The 24,543-nt window shown below is 39.5% G+C and overlaps 1 protein-coding gene across 9 annotated transcripts in view; it reads left to right on the plus strand.

The window, feature by feature from the left end:
• Positions 1-653: 653 nt before the first annotated feature.
• The window catches only part of RCBTB2 (RCC1 and BTB domain containing protein 2), a 38,447-nt gene continuing 14,557 nt past the window's right edge, over positions 654-24,543 (plus strand). For 2 of the 9 annotated variants that reach the window (XR_008464502.1, XM_054188839.1), the window contains exons 1-10: positions 655-741; positions 4,596-4,711; positions 9,906-9,969; positions 12,757-12,915; positions 13,393-13,543; positions 14,392-14,558; positions 15,270-15,428; positions 17,017-17,124; positions 19,274-19,416; positions 21,242-21,432. Coding sequence is in view for 8 of the 9 variants with exons in the window: in XM_054188839.1 (XP_054044814.1) it covers positions 9,928-9,969; positions 12,757-12,915; positions 13,393-13,543; positions 14,392-14,558; positions 15,270-15,428; positions 17,017-17,124; positions 19,274-19,416; positions 21,242-21,432 (1,120 nt within the window). In the remaining variant the exon portion in view is untranslated. Of the gene's footprint in view, positions 742-4,595; positions 4,712-7,539; positions 7,763-9,905; positions 9,970-10,552; positions 10,632-12,217; positions 12,342-12,756; positions 12,916-13,392; positions 13,544-14,391; positions 14,559-15,269; positions 15,429-17,016; positions 17,125-19,273; positions 19,417-21,241; positions 21,433-24,543 lie in introns of all 9 variants that reach the window. The other 7 variants (XM_054188843.1, XM_054188841.1, XM_054188842.1 and 4 more) reach the window with 7 other exon arrangements.

Here is a 24,543-nt window from a genome sequence, read left to right on the forward strand (position 1 = left end):
TTTGAGCAGCCTGGTCTAGCAGGAGGTGTCCCTGCCCATGGCAGAGGGGGTGGAACTAGATGATCTTTAGGGTCCTTCCAATTCTAACCATTCTATGAGTCTATGAAATGGCAAAACACTTGTATCCTCTCACTTCCCTTGGGGGAAAAATAAATGGCTGCATGTTGGAGCAGCACAGCAACATTTGACATTCCCTTAACAGTCGTCTTTGACCATGTGCCTCTCACCATGTGTTGTCCTCACATCTATTTAGGCCCCAGCAACACCTTGAGGCCTGGTGGAAAGCGGTGTCATCTCCCTCAATGCCATGCTCGCTTTGAGCATTGGAGTCTTCCCAAAGCAGCTGCGCCACCCAAAGAGACGGGCCTTGTCAGGGAAGATACAGAAGGGGGTCTCTTGGCCTCCCTCCGCCTCAGAAGGGGCTCTCTCGGCCTCTTCGCCTCATGCCGGCGGGAGAGAATCATTCTCTGCCAGACACCAAGCCGCTCCGCAGCCAGGGCCCAGACCGCGGGGCTGCCTTCTCACCAGCCGTACCTCGGCTCCGCTGGTAGGACCGGGGCCGCCGCTCTCCCGGCTCCTGCTGCAGTAGGTGGATCCCTGGGAGGCGCTAACCCCCTTCCCTCCTCCCCCTCTCCCTCCCTCCCTCCCTCCCTGCGCCGATGAGGAGGCGCCCGAGCGCGGCGGTATCTTCCCTTGCCTCACTGGAGGGAGGAGGAGCCGCCGCCGCCGCTTGCGGGGAAGGTAAGCTACGGAGGAAGGGGATCGCCGCCCGCCGCCGTCCCCCTCAACCACCCCCCGCCGCCTTTCGGCGGGCAGAGCCCTGCTGAGGAGAGCGGCACCGCTGCCCTGGGCCGAACGGCGGCTCGGACCGTTACGCCGGGCTCTGGCTGCGGTTCCCGCCCCGCCCCGCCGGGAGGGATGGGTCGGGACGGGCGGGCGCTTCCCGCCCAGCGGCCGCCGCCGTTGGTTGTGGCCGTGAGGCGGGGCGGGCCGCCGGCGGGGTGGCTCGGCGCCCGCGGCCTGCCGGAGCCTGGGCTCGGAGCCCGGGCTCGGAGCCCGCCGGTGAAGGGGCCCGGCGGCGGTGCTTCGCCATTGCCGCCGTTTGGCCGCCCCACCCGCGGGTGTGGGAGGGGAAGGGAGGGGCGGGGAAGGGCCCGGTCGCCTCTTCTGGGCCCGTGTGGTGGTGTGTTCTCCTGGGTTACCTTTCCCAGGCACCTGGTTTATAAATGGCTGATAACGGGGGTGTTTTGCAACTTCTGTCAGGAGTTAAATTCGTGTAGCGTTGGAGAGCTGTGTCCACGAGCGTGCGGAGGTGTGAGGCTCTCAGTACAATAGACCAGCTTGGCTTGATGGCCAGTTACGGCTTTAAGGCAGAGAAAGAATATTTGGGAAATGAAGGATGGTTACTGTGTGGGAGGTTTGCATTGTATCTCCTTGTGGAGATGGAATTTCTAATACTGGCGGATAAAAAGAGAGGGCGCAACTAAGGAGGAACAGGCTGCCCCGGCAAGTGGTGGAATCGCCATTCCTGGAGGTACTTAAAAGACGAGTAGATGTGGTGCTGAGGAACATGATTTAGTGATAGTTTTCGGCAGCGTTATGTTGATGGTTGGACTCAATGATCTAAAAGGTCCCACCCAACCTAGACAATTCTATGATTCTGTAACTAGCAGAGAGATTTTACTCCTGGTTATTAACCGAGTTAAGGTCTGTAGATGGTTGTGTTTATGCACCACCAGAAACCATTTGGGCTGAATGAAGGTTGAAGGATGTGAAAGCAGACCTGGGGTAAGAGAAGCATGGAGAAATAATCATCCTGGTTTGTGGTAGGAGAGCTAGTGCTGTCTAGATATGGGAAATAAATGTGACAGAATGACATGGGATGTGAGTGATGTGATGGGCTGTACAGTAACAGGAAGAGATTGTGTGGATAAAAAAAAGAGTCAAGCGCATCATTGCTTTGAGAAAAGTGTAAGAGCTTTTGATGGTGTCTGACATAGCTCACAAGAGTTTGACTTGGATAAGGATATAACTTACTGAGATACACAATCAGGAATTATGTTGCAGGTGGATTTCTTATTTAGATGCAGATAATATCATTTGGGAAGGACATACAGTGATACAGTTGTTCTTACCAGATAAACACTGAATTGCTTTAGACTTGCTCTCGCTAAGTAGTGTGAAAAATTCTGAGAAGAGCTGGTTTGTTAGTGGATCACATTTTTAGTTAGGTTAAATAAATAGAAATAAAATAGAGGACTAATCAGAGACAGGTTTGAAATTCTCAATTTTAGAAAGGCAAACTTTGAAAAATCAAGAGGATTAATTAGTAATGTTAGTTGTACTGGAGTCCTGAGGGCCCGAGAAGCAAAGAAGGTATGAAGCTGTTTTGTGCCAAAGGTAGAATTGATTTGGAATTCATATCCAAAAAGTGAGAAAAGGTCTATTGAAAATAACTTTTATCCATCTCAAAAAGGATTTTAGGAATAAAGACTAGAAAAAGGATGGATAAGCAAAGAGAAATAGATACCGTGCAGTTCTAGAGTGAGAATTGACAAAAGTAATTCCGAGTTTTGGCGATTGTTTTTTAAAGCTTCTTTAATCGTGTAAGTAAAAACAAGAATAGAAGTAAGACCACTGAGTGATAAAGTTGAGGTAAAACAGCCTTGGCATTACGATGCATATGATCTGTTGCAGTTTGGAAGAGGCTGCTGCAGTGGGTAGGTTTAATATTAGTAATATTAGATGCTTACACTTATACCACAAAGAATTATATTTTGTCTCTTAATTATTTATTAAGAGTTGGGAAACCTCTATGGTTACGTCTAATCCAATACCCTTGCCATTTAACATTGGTCAGTTCCAGTATCAGAAGACTGGTAAAGAAACACCCAAGTGGACAGTTACACAGTCATTTATTCATAGGGGAAGTGGGCTAAGGTTTCTTTCATATACATATTCTATTTACTATTGTATCTCTCTTCTCTATAACATATGGTATCTTTTTATGCAGACAGCTATAACTATAAAGGTTTAAACTATCAGAATTCTCAGCACCAGGTATATGATGCCTGTCGTGTGTGTAAATATATATATATATATTTTTATATTTTTTCAGACATGTGTTTTTATATATATGTTTGATGTATATACCTAGGCAAATTCTGACTTTGTGTCAGGCAAAGATTGCACCATCCTCCCACCTGCCCAGGTGTTGTGTGCTAGGTTCATGGGAAGTGCTCTGGCAAGTGCCCAATGTTACGGGGAAGCGTTGCTACAGCCATATTCATGGTGGAACTGTGCTAGACATCATCTTGAGAAAACTCTTCTCTTGGTGACCCAACATATAGCCCTCTTAGCTGTAGGCCAGAGCCCTTAATCATGGACCAAGGCTCTGATGTGCAGAAAAACTGTGCTAAACTGAAGTAAGCAAGGAATGTAGAAAAGAAAGCCAGGTGTGGTTTGGTAATGCTTATGTTTAGGTTTTTTATTAAGGCTTAAAAAGTTTTAGAAGATACATTTTATAAATTAAAGCTTTTAGTCTAAATGAGGCTAGAATGACCTTCCTTGGACATCTGAGGAAGTGTTTAAAGGTTACAACTGTAGAAACTGTGAATATTTCCTCTTTAACTGCTAGAGCAGATGATGAAGTCAAAGACTCAAGAGCTAGACCTGATACATGGCTCAATGTTTGGCTGGATCAGGTAACTGCAGAGTGCTAGTAATTTAGGCTAGGTCAGATTTAGTTAGAGGGGGCAAAAAAAACCTGTGCATTTGCGTGTTGTTTTTCTGTTAATGCAATGTAGTATTTATGATTAAGTAATAACAGAAGGGTTCTTCCCAGACGTGCTGTTCCTGTGGCATGGAACTGATGTCCAGTCAGGCTCCCACATGCAGGTGCAGTGTCACATAACATCTGAAGCTTGTACATGGTTTATCCTGAACAACTTGATGACTTGTTAGTGTTTCTTAAATTCTTAAAGCTTTTTCTGTACTAAGATTCTTTAAGTTTATAAAAAGATAATAGCTGTTTCTTTCACATATATATTGCATTATTATGAATTATTTTGCTCTGTTACCGTGTTAATATTTTTAATAAAGTTCTTTTAAAACCAAATCTTTGGAATACTTTTGCTTCCCTAAAGCTGGTTCCTTGAACTCTAATGTCAAAAGGTCAAAACGAAGAATAAGTTTCAATTCCACCAAATCAATTATATGGTAAATTAAATTTTATGTAGCATTTTAAATAGACAAGAACTAACAATTGCATCAGTTGTATTTTATTATGCTTGTATGTATGGATGGATTACAGGAACTGAAGCATGTTTAGAGCTTTGGTAACAATTCAGCAAAGAAAAAGAGCTTTTCAAGTTAATTTTTTAAAAATCTTGGATCAACCACATTAAAAATGCAAAGAAATGTTTTCCTTTAACATCTCAGGTTAGATCTAGGCTAGATTAGATTACATTAGGCTAGATTTAGATACAAGAGTGACATCCTGTTCCCAAGAGACTGTCTAACAAAATGTTTGATTGTTTTAATAAACTTCAAAGTCTGGAAATAATGCTCATTATATTTGCTTAATTTTACTGCAGAAGTAAACCACCGATTATATGAAAATGACTCCAGCATCCTCCTGTAATGCTTTTCAGCTTTGAAGGAAGTTCTTGCATTGTTTCCATGATCTGAAACACTTGATTGCCTTCAAAAGGTATTTTTGCACTTGTAGAAAGCAGTGTAAATATTTTTAAGTGACAATATTTTTTGATTGCTGCCTTCTTATGTGGCTTTTTTTAGCTGCTGACCTTGACAGTTCAGTAAGTCTATTAGAGGCATGATTTTAGTATAAACTTCATTACTATTTTCTAGTCTTTGTATTTCTGGCCTTCATTAGTTTGTTATATAGTTTATCTTTCTTATTAGTTGTTAGTTGCTTTGTTCAGATCTTCATTTGTTTTTCAGTCAATTAGATGAATAGCCAAATCTATGAAATTATTTTTTCAGGGTGACTATATGGTTTGTAGAATGAGAAAAGAATTTGAGGTTTTTTTTCTTCTGATTTGAACAGTGTCTCTCTGGTGGGTGTTGATGCATTTTTTCAGTCAGTTCCACTCACATTGCTCACTGGTAAACAATACATCATTCTACATCAATGATGATGATAGACAGCAGTCCTAAGGGGAAAAAAAGTAATTGGAATAGGAATGGGAGAAATAAAGAAATTTAATATGAGCAGTGTGTCTTACCATCAGGTAGGACTTTTAAAAGTCCTAGATGATTTTATAAAAATCAAATTAGTTGAATTGTCTTGCTAGCCCAAAACCCCAAGGAGGTTTTTTTTGGAGGTGGGGGGAAGGTGTCCCAGGAATCCAGGTACATTTTTTCAAAGCAATTTTGTCACTTAGGGCAGAAATTTCGCACCAGACCCTAGCACTTATTTTTAAATCATTGGAGAGTTGAAAAATCATGCTCTCTGTTTTCTTTCCTGTCTTCTTGCTTCTTTCAAAACGTTTTTCCCTCATATATTTGCTCTTTATCACAGCGGTATTGAACCTATATTGAAGGATGGTGCTAAGCATGGTAGCGGAACAGTATTCCCACGATCTTCCTTGCTTTTCCAGTGCCCATGTTTTCTTTTGTGTGGTGTTTGCATCTTATCCTTCACTGCTTTTGTTCTTGGCAACCAATTTCTTTTTGGGTGTGATGATGTTACTGAAAAAAAATGCCTTTGCGAATAGGTTTCAAGCATCTAGCTCCAATACAGCATACTGCACATAGATGAACTTCTGAAAACTTGCTGGAGGTCCATCCCTGGAACCAACATGTGAAATTGGATGTCATGCCAGAAGAGAGGTGGCATGTGACAGGATGTTTTTGGCTGAAGTTTTGTCTCTGGAAATTGAGATGATAAAGCTGTCTCGTCTCAGATTATTTCAATTAGAAACTTCTGTAGCAGTTACCTACCTTGCAAGGTCAAGGATGTCAGTTTTTCAGACTGTAAATACTCCAGTCTTTCAGCGTTTCTTGGATCTAGCCTCTAAACTGTAGACTTGCTCTTGCAGTTAGTAGACAGGCAGTGGGGCTTGCATCAGGAGCTGAGAAGTCACAGTCTGGTGTTGAGAAGCAAGAAGGGAAGGAGAGATAACCATGCTTTAGTTGGAGATAGCAGTTCTTCAAACCACCACTTACTTTTTCTCAAGGTCTGCAATTTCTTAGTAATGGAAAATGCTGCATCAATGGGAGAATGAATGACAAGCTGAGCTCTGTCAATTTATTGTCAGCACTGGATGGAGTAGTGACATTTTGCTGTACATGAAGAAGGAAGATAATTTTGAAAATAGTCTTCCTAGAAAAGGAATGTGACCTGTTCAGTAGGAATGGCTGTTGACAGTATTACTGGTCTGTCCTTTCCTGCAAGATCACTTGGACTGGTTAACATCATTTCATGACTACTCTGGTAGTGAACGGCTGAGAAATCAAGACTACCAGAGAAGGTTAGGTTCCTTTCCTAAGGGTGTCAGCAAGTCCCTTTTTTCTGTGACTTTTTCTGCCTAATCTTTCCTAAGACTGTGGTTAGAGTCCTTGGGGAAGAAGCTCCAGACAGACCTTTGATTCAGCAGATGAAATTCATAAATTAAGTGAGAGGAAATACTAAGTGGAGTTCTGAAAATTTTTGATTGCTTGCCAAGTTCCTAGAGAGGGAATCTACAAGTATGTTTATATTCAAATGAGTCAGTGAACCTGTTTAAATATTTAGTGTTTAATGGTCTTAGACTGCTAATAGAGCTTGGCTATTAGAACTAGTATTTATGTTCCTTAACTCAATCTTATCTGTACTGCAGAAGCATATGTGCCTTACCCAAAGACCTGTCATGGTTGGACCAAAACCAGGGTCAGAACTTTCAAATTCCAAAACCTAAACTCAGACTGCCAGAGTATGCTGTCCAGATTATTAATTGTACTTGGATTCCAGATAAGAGATTTGTGCAAGTTTATCATAAATATTTTTGTATTAAAATGCTGCGCACTTCCTCAAGAAATAGATGTTTATAACAATGACGTTTTCTTCTTTTGATCTGCACTTTAGATTTTTTTTGAAAAACAGCTAGTGAAAATATATATAAAGTTCTGATATATGAGAAATATTTCTTGCTTACCTTTTTACTTTCTAAAGTAAGTATTGCATTTTTTAAAAAAATGTGGTGGCTAGCTATTTTAAAGCAAGGTTTCTTAGCAATTATATGCACATTATAAGATTTAATAGATTAACAACCCCAATAACTTGCCTGGAATAGCTAGGGTATGTTTTTCTTCTGTACCTGAAGTACTCAAATACTCAGGTTTTTATCTTTTAATTTTTGATGACAATACTGTTTTTTCTTTGCTTCACTCTGTATATACAATGGTTATTTTTCTGGAGGGAAAATTCCTAAGAGTAGGCAAATACGAATCATCACTACTATTTTAAAGGTATACAGATAAGAATGATTCTTAGGCTTAATAATAGATTGGGGTTTTTTTGTCTTTCTTTATTTTCAGGATCCCAGGTTGAATATGTACTCATAAAGCAATTACAGGTTTTCAGAAAGAACACCTGTGCAGATGCAGACATGTGTCAGTCAGTATGTACTTTTACTAGAACACATGAATTTGAATAAAAGAATAAACTGGTGTAATTTGAACCATCCCATGTACTCCTGTAGCGCTGCTCAGAAATAAGGTGTCTGTGTTTGCAGAACAGCTCGAAGAATGGAGCTGCAGGGTAATTTTCTCTTAGTTATACATAAGATAAAACATGTTGTAACTCTTGAGTTGTGAGGACGTGTGTGTGATCTTTGTTCTTGAAGAGTTGGGGCAAAATTGTCAGCATGTTTGGGACTGAAAAGTAGTGAGCTGGAGAAGCTTTTGTTAGGTAACAGAGATGGTTAGATCCTAACGTATCTTTCTTTATACTAACAAATAAACTGCTGTTGAAGTCACACTATGCTTTTGTCTAAAAAGAATCAATTGACTTGAAGTATTAGAACTTGAAGAATCGTGGGTAACAGTTATGTATCAAATGGCTTGAGGAAGGAAAAAAAGAATTCTACGTTTATTTCAATTAGAAAATTCATAGTTAATCGTGATTACCTTGGGGGACATGTCAGCCCTGTGGGCTGAGTGTTGGCTAAGGATGGCCAAGAAGTGGGTAACATATATCAGCATTGCTAGGGAGTGCTGGAAATTGTTGCTGCGAAATATTGGATAGCCTTGATAATCTGTTTCACAGTTTCACATGCTTGAAATTAAGTGTTTCAGAACTGCAGTTCAGTAGTACAGTCCTGCTCAGGCCGGGGTCGTGCCAAAAGCCTTAATTAGGTGAGTTGCTTCTAGTTTAAATAGAGATGGTGTACACAAAATCAACTGGTTGCATTCTTGTTGTTTGAACAAGTATGTATGTTGAAGAAAATAAGAAATCAGCACGTCATGGATACCCTGTAGGTCCAGTTTCATATCTGGCAGCACCATTTGGTGTCATGGATCCCCAAGGTCATCTCAAATAGCAGTAGGTGCTAATGTGTGGGCAACTGAATCAGCCCTTTCATCTTTCCTAGTTGGAAGGGAATATAACGTAGCTTCAAGCTCTTTCAGTTTGGTTGTGTGTTTGAGCCTTAAGCTCAAAGTCAACACGGACAAGAGAGTAGCTGGAATTTCACACATGAGCTGAATTTAGCATTTAATGTCTCAGACTGAGTGTATACAATACACTGTGTGTATGCAGATTTGTGTGTTTTCTTAAAGCATATGCTTAACAGTGTGTATATTCAGTATAGCTAAGCTGCAGCAATTGTTCGGTTTTTATTCATTTTCAGTAAATAAAAATAATTGTTATTTATTCAGTAAATAATATTTATCATATTCAAATCATATGAATTTCACATATTCTATGTCTTTGGCCTCAGTCTTACGGCATGAAAGTCTTACATAAGTGGCATGTTTAGAACTAAGTTAAGTAGTTTTGTAAAACTACATTTGATACTTCTTTTAGTGCGGTATTCCTCTGAAAAGTAACTAAATAAAATGGGAGCTTCTTGTTTGTTGCATGTTATTCTGCCTGTAGTCAGATTTTTGCAGACATTTAATGTTAGGTGAAAAGTAAACAGATTTTTAGCATTGGCTGAACCAGTGTACCTCAAAGGAAATGATGTGTTCAACTTTCTCACTTGTTGAGTAAAAGAAGCTTGCACAGCTTCAGAGCTGCTTACTCATTTTTGCAGTTTTACTGAAAATGGAGTTACATGGCTTTATGTTAGGAAATATTTGAAGGATATAAGAAACATCTGATCTGAAAATCTCTTTCTATTGATAATACACATCTTAGAAATTATAGAAGTGATTTACAGAGTTGGCAATGTTTTTCCGAAGCAGAGTGAATATTTTAACAATTCTCAGTAAACCTGTAAAGGCCCAAATGTTTTTCTAACATTGGTTTTCAAAATGGAACTTGAAAAAGAGCATTTGAAGGCTTAAGCCAGAAATAGAAAGCTCTGACCAGTGTGGGGTTTGTTTGCTGAAAAAATATCTTGAAAAATTATGTCAGCAAGGTTATAAATTTCTTTTTACTGCAATAAAAAGACATTGGAGTATTGTGTTTAATAAAACTTCTTCCTTTCTGATTAATTTTACTACTTGTTTAACAAAAAAAAAGTTGTGTCCAAGAATTATTATTTTACGTAAGAATACAGAAGAGCACAGTCTACTGGTCACTGTATAATTTAATATAAAACCAAAATTGACTGACCTTTCTCGTTTTCTCACCCCACAGAAGCAAATAGTTCTGGCTTAATATTAAGCATGTATAGTGCTGTAAAATATTGTTGCAGCAATATGATATGGTGATTTTAACCACGGTTCTCTCTCTGCAGGGGGACACAAGCACAAATCCATATGGAGGATGAACCTCCTCCTTCTCAAGGAGTCAGTGTCAAGGTCAGAGTGTGATTTTGTATTGAGAATTCCATACTGCTCTACTCAAAAGGAAATGCTTGGTTGCATTTAGCAGTAGCTTAGTAGATGCTAGTAGCTTTCAAGATAAACAGAACCCCAAAGCTATAGGTAGAAAAATGATACTAGTAAAAGAAATGTTGCCTATATGATCCACAAAATACTAGAAGAGCGATATATTCATTTTAATTAAGTTGAATTGCTCCTTTGGTTTAATTTAGCATTAAGTTCTGAAGTTACATGTTCTGGCCTAATATTTCAACAACATAAACTTGTTAGAATTAACTTTGTAGCATAATTTGAGGCAAAAAACTTCTTCCCATTTTTTCTCTTTTATTTGCTTTGAACACTTTCTGTGTAAAACTTTATCAAACATCATTCAGATTTTGAGCGTAAGGATGATGCCTTTTAAGATGATTCATATAACAAATTAAACTGAATAAACAGCTTTCAAACTGATTGCAGAGGTCAAATGAAGCATACAAGTTTTAGGAATCCTTGAGGTGAAACTGATCCATTTTTGGGTTATGTAGCTGAACCATATGAAATCTCAAATTCTGACTTGCAGACTGATACTTCAAGCTGTTTTTCATATTTTGGGGACAAAATACAATGGAGAAATGTGGGAGGGGAGAAAATCTTGAAAGGTGAGAGAATATCTCTTACTGGGTTGAATGTAACTAATAATTCCAGAGACAGGATTTAGATCGTGGATATTTTTTAGTACGATAAAGTTTGTTGTTATTTCTTATGTTAATAAAAATCAGTATCATAAGTGTTTCCTTGGGTGCTTTTTATGATAGTAGTTTGGTTTTTTTCCTTCAGTGCATTATTTTAGTGTTAAGAAATGCTACAGTTTGGGGGGTTTTTTGGTTTCTTTGTTTGAAGTTTTTTGTTAATTATGAGGGTAGAACTTGAGTGCTTTGTAGAAGGAGGATACAGAAAAAAACTTTTTTATTTAAGATGCATGGGTTCTGACCCACTATGCACTTGAAATATGGAGCCCACCTTTTAAAGAAACCCGTATGTTATTCCAGTAAGGGAATCTGTACAGTTGAAGGACACCCTGACTGTCTTTTGAACCCCAGGCTTCATCAAGTCTTGATCAAAAGTGGGATGCAGTTTTGTTGATGCAATTGGGAAGAGTAGTCTGTGGTGCTTTCAGTATTCATTATCATATTTTAAAAGTGCTAAAATCCTCCATAGAATTGATGCTAACCTCTTGACATAAAACAAATTGTTCTGCAAACAGCAGATGAATGAAGCCTGATTCCGTATGGATTCATGTCCTTCATCTCTTACAGCCTTGCTATGTGTCATGGAGGACAGCATTTGCTAGGACTAGCTTGGACCTACTTGCTTGCTGACTTATTTCATAACATACATGTCTGACTGTCCAGCTGCCTACTGCCAAATGGATTCTGTTAGCGGAATCTGCTTCCCTTTCACTTGCAAATTTGGCTGAAATGGTTCAGTTACTTGGTGTGAGAAGGTGGGGAAAGAACTGGTGTGATCAAAACCGCAACTTCTCTTTAGTGAAGATGACAACCCTCCTTTCCCTTCCTCAGAAATAGATTATAAAGAAATGTGTGATTAACTGCTATTTCTTTGAAGATTTTAATTCAAGGTTAATTTAGGGTTTATTTCTGTAGTTTCAAATGTGATCTATGTTTCTGTGTACATTTTTTCATAGTAAGTGATACTAATCAAAAAAGCAATACACTTATCACTGACAGAACGTGCTTCAGACTCCAAACTAGAATTTATTCATGTCTTTGTTTCAGTCAGAGGTAGAAAAAAATGTGTTCTGTAACAGATCATTTTGTAAGTCTGCTTCTTGCTAAAAATAAACTAATGCTGTTATGTGGTGAACTACATCATGTCTGTGATAGGCAAAAACTATTCTTACTTACCTTCTGATCTGGCAAGTAATGCCGTGTTGGTTTTTTTATGTCCAGAGCCTGCTTTAGTTTCACTGAAGAAAATCGGATGCATGCTCCATGCAAAATTTGCTATTAAATTTTGATACTGCAACAGTTTTCTGATTTATGCTATACTAAAGCAATAGAAATGTAGTGTGAGATTCAGACATTAGATTGACTAGTTTTAATGTCTGGCAAGACCTGTTATTCTTTAACTATAAACTTGTCATTTGTCCTTTGATAAGCTGCAAAATGTTCAGTTCTTTTTTATTTATTATATGTCTACTTACATAAAATGCAAATATTCTTAGGAAGTTCCCAAAGATTCAATAATTGTTGAAACACAGAAGTAAATTTCAGAAGTAAAGGAGAAAGGAAAAAGTTTCTCAAGTTTCCATTTTCAATACGTGAAAACAAATGTGTGTATTTTCAAAGGTAAGTATATTCGTGGGCAGAATTTTTTATGGTTTCTTCCTTTAACAGTAATTTTAGCACCAGAGGAAAAGAACAAATTATTTTCATGTTTTGAGTGTATACTTTACACTTTATATTAGAATCCTGTACAGTGAATTCTATAAGCTAGCTGTTATGTTGTGTGAAAATACGAGCTCACCATTTAACTTCTTATATGGTGTTTTTCTCCATGCATATTGATCCTTTCTTTCTATATCGTGATATATTTTATATGTTTATTTTAATAGCTTCCCTCCAAGTATTATTCTAGAATTAAAATGCTGGTTTGTTGTCAAAAAAGGAGATGGTGATATTTCTCTAAATTTTCCCTTTTTACTGTGCAGAGGTATACATTTCTCTCTGTCTGGGTATTTGATATAATTTTTTATAATATCAGGTCTTGAAGGCAACATTACTATCAGCCCTGAAGATGCTGGATGTTGGGAAATGGCCAATTTTTTCTCTGTGTTCCCAAGAAGAGCTCAAGTTAATTCGTCAAGCCTGTGTATTTGGCAGTGCTGGTAATGAAGTGTTGTATGCAACTGAAAATGATGAGGTAATTGCCCAAGAGTGTGTGTGAACATGACATATTTAGTCATTTATGTATCAAGTTATTCTGAAAGCCAGTACCATGATAGTACACCTAGAAAACGCTGCATGCAAAAATGCCTAATCATTTTGATAGCTACTAAAACATTTTCAATTCAAATTACTGGCTTCCTATCACAATCAGAGGATAAAGAGAAGATGGAGTCAGACATTCCTTGAAGGTGCATAGTGACAGGATGAGAGGCAATGGACACAAGCTGGAAGATGGAAAATTCTGATTCAGTATTAGGAAAAAAAATTACAATGAGAGTGGGTAAATCCTGGAGGGGCAGTGAGATCATTTCCTTGGGGGTGTTCAAGACTCAACTGGACATGGCCTTGAGTCAGCTGATCTATTTAGACGTTTGTTGAGCAGGGGGGTTGACCTTTGGAGGAGGTCCTCCATTCCAACCTAAATTATGATTCTGTGATTTTTTTATAACAGGTTTTTGTGCTTGGCATGAACTGCAGTGGATGTTTGGGAACAGGTGACATGCAGAGCACTATTGAACCGAGGAGGTTAGATTCTCTATGTGGCAAAAAGATAGCCTGTCTGAGTTATGGAAGTGGCCCTCATGTTGTTCTTGCTACAGAAGGTAAAGTATGATCTGAATATTGCTTTTTCAGATAGTCCACTTTAATTAATCCAGCAGGTCTGGACTAATGTGCAAGGTCTGTGCTGGTAATGTAAGAGAGAGAATTGAGATAGACATTCTGTATATTAAAAGGGATCAGAAGTACCTGGTAATGTCTGTACCCTAGTGATTGTAAATGCTTGGGAACTGCAAAAAGTGTCCAGGCTTGTGTTTCCCTTAAACAGTAGCTTTTTTCTATTGTCAGTTGGAGACAGAATTTTACACTCAGTGGACCATCGGTCTAACTCAGTCAGACATTGCATTCATTCTTAATTTTACTAGCATGCTTCTCAAAATACAGGACATGAATAGTATGTTTAAATAATAAGTAAATAATAGTATATCTATTAATAAGTAATAATACGCTTTTCTTACAAGCATCTTCATGTATATTGTAAAGGAGTGAAAACTTGTTATTTGCATTTTCCAAAGTGAGAAACAGTGCCAGGGCATAGACAAGAAATTGTGATTGATTTTCAGTATCAAAGAAATGGAAATGGGGACTCCTGACTGTCATTTCCTCCTTTTCTCTCTTCTGTTGCACTGTCTCCTTTCTTTTAGCTACATGATTTCCTTTATTAATGTCACGGTGATACTATCCTTTTGGATTTGTGGTCAATGCTATGTGAAGGTGGCATTGGTATGTCCATGGGCTTAAGAACCCCAAAGGGCATATATATATATATATGAATGTACACTTAAATATGTATATTGTTATTGAATTTGACTTTTCAGTTTTTGTAATTTTGTGTTGTGTGCTCATTACAAAAATAGAGATTTTAAACCAGCTTTTTACATTTTTATTGTAGAAGGAGAAGTGTATACATGGGGTCATAATGCTTACAGTCAGTTGGGCAATGGTACAACAAATCATGGTTTCATTCCCTGTCAAGTCTCTACTAACTTGGTGAACAAGAAAGTCATTGAAGTTGCCTGTGGCTCTCATCATTCTATGGTGTTAACATCTGATGGAGAGGTGAGAACAGCTGGAATAGATCTCTCTTTTCTCTTAATGAAATTCATGTGTGTGAAAAACAGGAAAACATTCTGCACCTAGAGCATTAGACCTTGCTTCTCGCCATCCTCAAACAGTGCTGATGCAACACAAATGTTTGATAAAAATGGAAAACCTGTCAGGATCTAGCTGCTTTGAAGTGCATGCAGAACATTGAGTTTTGTGCCACATCTGCTTGAAATAGCAAATTATAGTGTCTTGCCCTGGTAGAGGGCAACCAGTTCCTTCCTATGCTATACTCTATTGTAAATGCTTAATGGCATTAAAGCTGACATTAATATAAATCATATTCATGTAAGGAGTTCTACCCACCAAAGTAAAAAATTTTCTGTCATTTAGTTTGAGGTGCCATTTGTGTCGTTAGCCTTTCTACTTTGTGTTCTGGAAAACTAGCAATGGATTCTTCCGGCATTAATGCAGCTGTCTTGTTGCCTCTTACCTTTGGTTGGAGGAACATAAAAGAATGGAATATATAAATATTATGAGTGGCCTGTTTTTGATAGAAACAATTAAATTGTACACCTATGTATCTTCCTAGATTTTTAAAGGAATACACCCGCTTGATCTCAAAATGTAATTTTTTACGCATAGAGTAAAAAAGTTTCTGTCTTGAATACGTACTTTGAACTGTATGTTGTGTGTCCTTCTTTTATGACAATTTTCTTACAACAGGTATACACGTGGGGTTATAATAACTCAGGCCAAGTTGGATCTGGTTCAACAGCTAATCAACCAATCCCTCGAAGGGTTACCAGCTGCCTACAAAATAAAATAGTAGTTAATATAGCCTGTGGACAGATGTGCTCCATGGCTGTGGTGGAAAATGGAGAGGTAAGAAATTTTAAGTGAATTTTCTGACTGAATTTTATTTTATTATAATATTATGGGATGTAGATCATTTTAAACCTGTCAGCAATGAGCTACTGCTCAGAAAAGAGGTATACCTTTCCAGACTCCCTCAAATCTACCTGCTTATACTGCTTGTAAAAAATATTGTCACAAATTGTCCTGCATATTCTGACATACTTAAGCACATCTTCCTATCTGTGCTGATTATGGTTTCTTCTTTAGAAAGGAGGAAGAGTGAAAAAGGGAAAATTGTTCACTAGTATTTGGGTTATGGCTTTTTGTTTATGAGATTTATCATAAAATTTAGCGGCTGTTACTTTGTATCAACTCTTAAAGTTGGCTTTGAGTTGAAGGAATTCAGGTATCAAATTTCAAATTTACTGGAAAATACAATTCTGAAGTAAAAATAGCATTGTGAAGGTCAGAAGTTTTTCATAAATTTGGGGATTAAATCATATCAAATCTATATATGTATACTTAGCATTTCAGGCTAGCTTCATTTTCTCATATGTAAGAAATAACTAAGTTTGTGTCACCAATTTACTGATCTTTAGAGCTGGTATTACATTCTGGCAAAACTGAAAGTGGTGATTAATACATTATCCCACTGCTGTCTTTAGCATTCGTAGCAAAATAAATTATTGTCTATACTAGAATCTTAAGTATCAAGGGTGTGAGAATAATTAGTGAATGCTGTTATGCACATATATATGTGCTCATATGTACACACTTTGTCTCAAGAGAAAACAGAGAAAATAAAAGTACATGGGATATATTTGTTCTACTGCAGTACCCCTTGAATCCATCTCATACTTTTTTTTATTGTCATTGCAAAGATACAAAGAGGTTGTAGTGCTCTTGTTGTTTTAGTTTCTATGAGCTGAAGATTTTGGGCAACTTACATCCTCTCTAGCTCCATCGCTCTAAGTATTTCAGTTTTAGACCTAAGTAGTTATTGACCGTTTGCAGTAGAACATATGTCACTGAAATTGTCAGAGCTCAATGTTTTCCCTTTTTCTTATGCTCAGCATAGAGCTGTTAACAGCCTACTCAAACGGTTGCGCATAGCTTCCAGTTCGTACTTGTTTTAGTGTGTTTTCTGTTAGAGGATTTTTGAATGAGAAACCAGCTCTTTGAGAAGGGGAAGCATTCATGCTGACTTTGCTCTGTGCTGGGAAGCAGCCATATGAATCACTTATTTTGTACTCTTCACATTAAAAATTAAAATATTGTAGCATTATGTAATATGACTCTTGAAGAGCAACATGAATATGGAGGTTTAGAATTTTAGATGAACGTGCAGTTGGTATTTTAACCAGAAGCAGCATACAAAATTTCTGGTACAGAAAAACGTATATATGTCTGTATATATATAGGTATGTATATATGTACGTTTGTGTAGGTATGTATATATGTGTGTTTGTGCGTATCTACGTATAAAGTACAGATCCTGAGGTGTGGGGACAGGAAATACTGAAGAAAATTATTATTGTAAGTCTGAAGTAGTTATATTGCTTTCAGAAGAAGTAGATGGTAGCAAACAGTTAAAATCCCTGTCTCTGTTTTTAAGGTCTATGTCTGGGGTTACAATGGCAATGGCCAGCTCGGACTGGGCAGCGTTTGCAACCAGCCAACACCGTGCCGAATAGCAGCTTTGCAAGGCATTCGCGTACAGCGGGTATGTGCGTGTGATGCTCCACGTCACACCCTTCAGGAACGGATGAAAATATGCTAAGGCACATTGTACATTTAAAGGAGATAGTCCTTCATCTCTTTGTTTCAAGTGCCATTTATCAGAATAAAAACATGTATCCTAAAATGGACCTCTGTCAGCAGGGGAGAAACTGTGACCCTATGGAATTCAGTGGGACTTTTGCAATTGACTTCAGTGAGGTCAGGATTTTCCTTAAAGAGGACTAGGCCATTAAACATGTTTGATTATTTTTTTTCCTGTGAAACTTAACAAAAAATAATTCCTGTCATTTTAGTAAAGAAGAAAGTCTTCATAGGCTACCCCATTCTTCATTAAGCTCTGTCTTTTGTTTCTGGGAAAATGCTGCAGTTTAGCATTTTGTCTTTTCTGGCAGACTGAATATCACTTTTAGAGTTTCGCTCCAGCTGCAGTGACTAACTGGTGTTTGGAGTCTGAACAAATTGTCTTCAACTGCTTTTGGTCAACAGATGGGCTGATTCCATGGTTAGTCTTGCTCTTGGGCGGTTATTACACTCTAGCAAATAGCTTGACTGCCATCAGTGTAACTAGCAAACTGGTAACTTCTTTGATAATCATAGAATCATAGAATGGTTAGAGTTGGAAGGGACCTTAAAGAGAAGAAACATATAAAGCAACTGGAGAACTGATACTGAAAGTTTTTAATTGATTTGTCAAAAATAGAGGATACAATCAGGAAAATAACACATTCTGCTAGAAAACATTGGGTTTGTAACCTAGTGAAAATTTACAAGAGTGTTTTGAACTTTGGACCTTACTTATTACATTTACTCAGGGAAGTTCTGGGTTTTATAAATCTTTTTAAATAAAGTGATAGAATCATAGAATGGTTTGGGTTGGAAAGGGCCTTAAAGATAATCTAGTTCCAACCCCCCTGCCATGGGCAGGTACAAGTAATTTATTTACATAGGTTTATGTTCAGTTGCTAGGACGTAGACAGTAGCGTTGCTGGTAACAACTGCAGTTGGAGAAGAGCATAATAAAGTGAATATTATTTTCTCCTGTATTTATTTTCCTGTTTAGAGAGTGAGTGCTCCAGTAAGTTCGATTTAGATGCTATTTCCATCCACTTCGTTTGCTTGATATCAATTAATACCAAGTTGTAGACCTTCAATCAGTAAATAACTTAAGGATTTATTTCATTTAAAGCACATCACATGCTTCATGGATGTCAGCGGCCTACATGTATTTATGGCATATCTGCTTTGCAGATTATATAAAGATACGTGAGCTTCTTTTGAAAAAAGTAAATTGGTTATTGATAGCTGTCTAGCTATAATAGGTTATATTAACTCATGCAGAGCAAGGCTGTTGCTGGTAATTTTGCCACTGTGTATCTGCATGTGCAGCAAGTGCTGCATATATAGATTATAGAGGGGATATTCAGGCAACCTGATGTGGGGTACCTGAGGAGGCGGCTCAGCAGGACCGAGTGGGTTTCCACAAGAGGATATGAGCTGACGCAGTTGTGTGCTGCCATCAGGATGGAGAGGTTAATCTCTTCCCTCTTTTTCCTGGCTGGCTACTCCTGTTGCTTACCTTGTCTGGGCGCTGGTGGTCCTCAGGCCCAGCTGTGGGCAGTTTCCTTGCAGTGATGCCAGTTATCTCAGCAGAGGGTCTGGTGAGCGCTAGCGTTGGCACAGGGAGGGGACAGTTTTGTGTGGCTGGCAGTCAGGGAGGGGAGGAGCGGATAGGGAGACCTCACCTGTTTTTACAGTGGTAAGCTATTCATGTTGGAGCAGTTGCCCATAGAGCAAGGTCAGCGCAAGACAGACGATCTGCCTTTTTCTGCATTTTTTCTGCATACTGTTCCTATTTGTCATATAGCTTTCCTTCTTTCTCAGTTTCTAGCTACTCTTGCTGTACTCATGAGATTATCTGGCAGGGTTCCTCACTGATGCATTTGTTCCTCAAAGTCACCAGTCACCTCATCTTCTTTGCTTCCCTTTTTAATAAATTTATCTGTATTTGTAATTTTTGTAATTCTTACACTGGTATAGAATCAATGACATTAATGTATAGCATAACTTGTATCTATCTGTATTAACTTACGGTTACGTACAAATGAGATTTTTCTTTTTATTATTCCTTATAGGTTGCCTGTGGCTATGCACATACGTTAGTGCTAACAGATGAAGGTCAGATTTATGCCTGGGGAGCCAATTCATATGGACAGTTAGGTACTGGGAATAAAAGTAACCAGCCTTACCCTACAACAGTTATTGTGGATAAGGACAGGTAATACTTACAGCCTTGCAGTCAGACATTAGTTGGCATACTCTCAGAAGAGCTACAGAAAATGATGGCATTTTTAATCTATTTTTTGGAAGAAATTGCCTATAATTTTTTGCAATGGTTCTTCTGCTAAATGTGAACAGAATTTTCACTGAAAGTACCTGAGTCTGCCCCATAACCAGCTTTGTGAATGAGAAACTGGATGTTCTGAGCCCAAATGTGCTATTTTCTGCTTCGACTCACACTGCACTTTATAGGCCTTAATTGCAGTTTCTCTTCAGGGGTGTAATTTCATTGTTTGAAGTCAACAATAAAAGCTTTATTGTCTCTGAATATAAATCGTATTTTAATATGCTACTTTTGACAAGAAGTACACACATAAAAAGTGAAGAGTGGACATCTGCAATTTGTGTTATTTCTGCTATTAAATCCGACTCATAATCTGGGAGAGAGGGAGAAAGGGAGGAGTTCGTTTTTGGTATTGATGCCTGAAAATTAAACTTAGATTTTTACAAGTTAAATATTTTTCTCTAAGTTCTTGATGTGTAGTGGGGCAGCTAATGTAATGTACTATTGCTAATGTAAAGCCGTGCATATGTGTGACCAGAAATTTGAATCTATTCCTTACTACTGAGGTCTTGATTTTGGCCTCCTGTTGTGAATAATAAGAAAAGTGAGATGTCCCTCTTAAACTTGTGTCTGTATACTTTATTGTAAGGAAGAGGCAACTCCTCTCTGGTGATGAGACACGACCTGTTTTTGAATGTTGCTATATTTTTATGTGTGTTTTTTGCTTTTGCTTAAAATGTAACTGAATTTTTTCCAGACACTTTGGCTGCAGTTAAAATGTTACCACATTTCAATACAAGTTTTAATGTTGTATTCTGCCTTTCCCTTTTGTTGGCCAGAATATGCATTCCTGCTGTCAGTGACAATGTTACCTCACAAAGGCCTGCAAGATTTGTACATACAGCTTTAAACAAGTTGTTTCCCAGCTATTTTCCCCAGGCAGCTGGGAAAAGAAGTAAACAAGCAGTGGTTCAGACTGCAAAACAGTGGATTGTGTAATGATGTCGTACACAGTGGAAGTTATGAAATCCTAAATCAACTTTAGGATTAGTGAGATAGCCTAACGTAGCTAAAATACACAAATACACTTAGAAACAGCTTTTAGTGCTGTTTGGTTCTAGTTTTTAATTTTCAAAATGAAAGTCTGTGAGTAATAATACTTGTATGAGTAATGACACTTCAGTATTTTAATTGAAAGAAGTATGTTTAAATTGTTGGCTTATAACTGTTACCAATAGGCAAGCAGGAAAAAGGTTTTCATTAACTTTCAATTATACACCAAAATGCAAATTCCTTTTTTTTTTTTTTTTTTTTTTTGGAAACACCTCTTCATTTCCTTCTTCATCTTCTCCGAGTACCCGTTCTCTACAGCTTTGCGCAGCCACTTGCCTCACTGCTCACCACCACCGAGGACATTCAGAGCCTTGAAACTCATCATAGCTTTGTTTGAGGGAGCCGAGGGGGTCAGTAGAGCATGTGCTGCAGCGGATACACTGCTCTGCTGCAGCTGTGTCTCCTCACTCCCAAGATGCCTTTTCACTGAGAACCTTTCTGAGTGCACGCTATTTGAAGAAACATTGATAGCCCTTTTAATTTTGCTGCGTATGATCAGAAAACATTCTTGCCATTGTAAGTGCATGCACGCTTACAAAAAAGTTTTGCACTAGAGAAAGACAGGAAGTAGTGAGCTTCTTCACTGCATTTTGTTCTTATGAGAGTGACTTGCTTTTTTTTTTTCTTTGTCTGCTTGTAAATTCAGAGTTATAGAGATTGCAGCCTGCCACTCTGCTCACACGTCGGCTGCCAAGACCCAGAGCGGCCAGGTGTACATGTGGGGCCAATGCCGTGGGCAGTCTGTGATCCTTCCCCACCTCACTCACTTTTCCTGTACTGACGATGTGTTTGCTTGCTTTGCTACCCCTGCCGTTATGTGGCGTCTTCTATCAGTAGGTGAGCTTAAATATGTTTTGTTTTGACATCTTCTAAATAGAATCATTAGTGCATAAAACTGTGGCATGTATTTGAAGCCTAAACTTAGTTTCTTGCAAAAATTTATACTGGGAAGCATATGTGTAAATGGCTATATGGAATTGTAAAAATTGCTCAGGCCTCCTGGCAGTGCTAAATGATTGTCTGTTTCATTTACGTGGCTTACTTCTGTGGGGAAATGCCTCGGGTTTGGGGAGGGTTTTGTTTTGTGTAACCACTGAATGTTCCTATAACTCCATGGGTGTAGAAGCTGAGTTTGAATTTGGAGACTTGAGAGAGTCGTACAGAACATTTAGGAACTCTGAAGCTTTCTTTGATGCCCTTAAGTAGAGTACTAAGAATTGAGGGAGCCAAATTCCCATGTTCAGAATTGGCCACAGGCACTTAGAGTCCCATCACAAGGGATCATGACCTGGGCTTCTGAAGAGACAAGTTGCTGGATCTCAGATATTTGATTAACATTAAGGTCTGTCTTGCTGGCATTGACCAGAAAGCGTTAAGTATCTAGCATTGTCTAACAGAGAGCTCGTTCTTCAGCTACAAATCCAATTCCATATTGGTTGCTAATAAAGTTACTGGCTTTGCTGACCTAATCAGAGATGAGACTCTTGGGGCTGTCAGTAGGTGCCATCTGGGAGCTTAAGCTCAAAGCTAGAATGCAGCAATTCGTTAATTTGTAATTTGAACCACACTGAGTCCATCATGCTTCCATTCCACTTCTGTACTGCCTTTGTAATTGCTTTTGTGTTGCTGTATGCTTTGTCTGACAACTGTAGAACATTCTTTGCTCCCTTGGTGCCTTCTGGATGCCAAGGTAAGGAAATTCTGTTAATAGTACTCATATTTCAGCTTTGAGAGACTAGAAGATTAAATGGAGAATCTCATTCTCAGGAAACTGCTTTGCCAAAATATATGGATTAGGGCACAGTCCAAAGATCTTAATTTTCTATAGGCTGAAGCAGTTGTGGCTTGTTCAGAGCTGTAAGATATGCGCTTAATTACTGTGGAAATTCTTAATATTCCTAATATTTGCCTACTGCTAATTAGATGTAAATTGTGTTACTGCATTAAAATCCCAGGCAATGGGGTGTTTCATTCCACGTAAATATACAAAAAAACCTTTTATAAATACATCAACAAAAAGAAAGCCAGGGAGAATCTCCATCCCTTACTGGATGCGGGGGGGAAAGTTGCAACCAATGACGAGGAGAAGGCTGAGATACTTAATGCCACCTTTGCCTCCGTCTTCAATAGTCAGACCAGCTATCGCCAGGGTGCTCAGCCTCCTGAGCTGGAAGATAAGGCTGGAGAGCAGAACAACCCACCCATAATCCAGGACGAAGTAGTCAATGATCTGCTTCTGCACCTAGACACACATAAGTCTATGGGGCTGGATGGGATTCACCCAAGAGTACTCAGGGAGCTGGCGGGAGAGCTCACCAAGCCTCTCTCCATCATTTGTCAACAATCCTGGTCAACAGGGCAGGTGCCAGATGACTGGAGGGTGGCTAATGTGATGCCCATCTACAAGAAGGGTTGGAAGGAGGATCTGGGGAACTACAGGTCTGTCAGCCTGACCTCGGTACCAGGAAAGATCATGGAGAGGATCATCTTGAGTGAGCTCTCACGGCAAGTGCAGGGCAGCCAAGGGATCAGGGCCAGCCAGCATGGGTTTAGGAAGCGGAGGTCCTGCTTAACCAACCTGATCTCTTTCTGTGACCATGTGACACGCCTTCTGGATGCAGGGAAGGCTGTGGACGTTGTCTATGTGGACTTTGGTAAGGCCTTTGACACCGTCCCCCACAGCATTCTCCTGGAGAAGCTGGCAAATCATGGCATAGACAAGTGCACTCTTCACTGGGTTAAAAACTGGCTGGATGGCCGTGCCCAGAGAGTTGTGATTAATGGGGTGAAATCCTCTTGGCGGCCCGTCACCAGTGGTGTCCCTCAGGGCTCAGTTTTGGGGCCGGTTTTGTTTAATACCTTTATCAATGATCTGGATGAGGGGATTGAGTGCACCCTCAGTAAATTTGCAGACGACACCAAACTAGGAGGGAGTGTTGATCTGCTTGAGGGTAGGAAGGCTCTACAGAGGGACCTGGACAGGCTGGATCGATGGGCCAAGGCCAACTCTATGAGGTTTAATAAGGCCAAGGGCCGGGTCCTGCATTTCCGTCACAACAACCCCAAGCAACGCTACAGGCTTGGGGAAGAGTGGCTGGAAAGCTGCCCAGCAGAAAAGGACCTGGGGGTGCTGGTGGACGGCCAGCTTAACATGAGCCAGCAGTGTGCCCAGGTGGCCAAGAAGGCCAACAGCATTCTGGCTTGTATCAGGAATAGTGTGGCCAGCGGGAGCAGGGAAGTGATGATGCCTCTGTACTTGGCACTGGTGAGGCCTCACCTCGAGTCCTGTGTTCAGTTCTGGGCCCCTCTGTACAAGAGGGACATTGAGGTGCTGGCGCGTGTCCAGAGGAGAGCTACCAGGCTGGTGAGGGGTCTGGAGACCAGGTCATATGAGGAGAGGCTGAGGGAGCTGGGCATGTTTAGCTTGGAGAAGAGGAGGCTGAGGGGAGACCTCATTGCCCTCTACAACTACCTGAAAGGGGGTTGGAGAGAGGCGGGTGTTGGCCTCTTCTCCCAAGTGAATAATGACAGGACCAGAGGAAATGGTCTGAAGTTGCGGCAGGGGAGGTTTAGATTAGATATTAGGAAGAATTACTTTACTGAAGGAGTGGTCAGGCACTGGAACAGCCTGCCCAGGGTGGTGGTTGAGTCACCATCCCTAGAAGTGTTTAAGAAACGTCTAGATGTGGCACTTCAGGGCATGCTCTAGTGGCAGAGACTGTAGGTTGTTTGGTTGGACTCGATGATCTTAAGGGTCCTTTCCAATGAAGGGTTGGAAGGTCCCCTTCCAATGAAGATTCTGTGATTCTGTTTGCCAGTTGTAAGTTCTACAAACAAATATCTGTAGTATGTTCAGATTTCTCTTCTAAATGAATTGGTTATTTTATGAAGAAAATGGGACATTGTTAGTATGTGTAGCTTAAACATAAATTCAGTTATATGTATCTT

This window comes from Rissa tridactyla, chromosome 1 (assembly GCF_028500815.1).
Source record: "Rissa tridactyla isolate bRisTri1 chromosome 1, bRisTri1.patW.cur.20221130, whole genome shotgun sequence".
NCBI classification, from domain to species: Eukaryota; Metazoa; Chordata; class Aves; order Charadriiformes; family Laridae; genus Rissa; species Rissa tridactyla.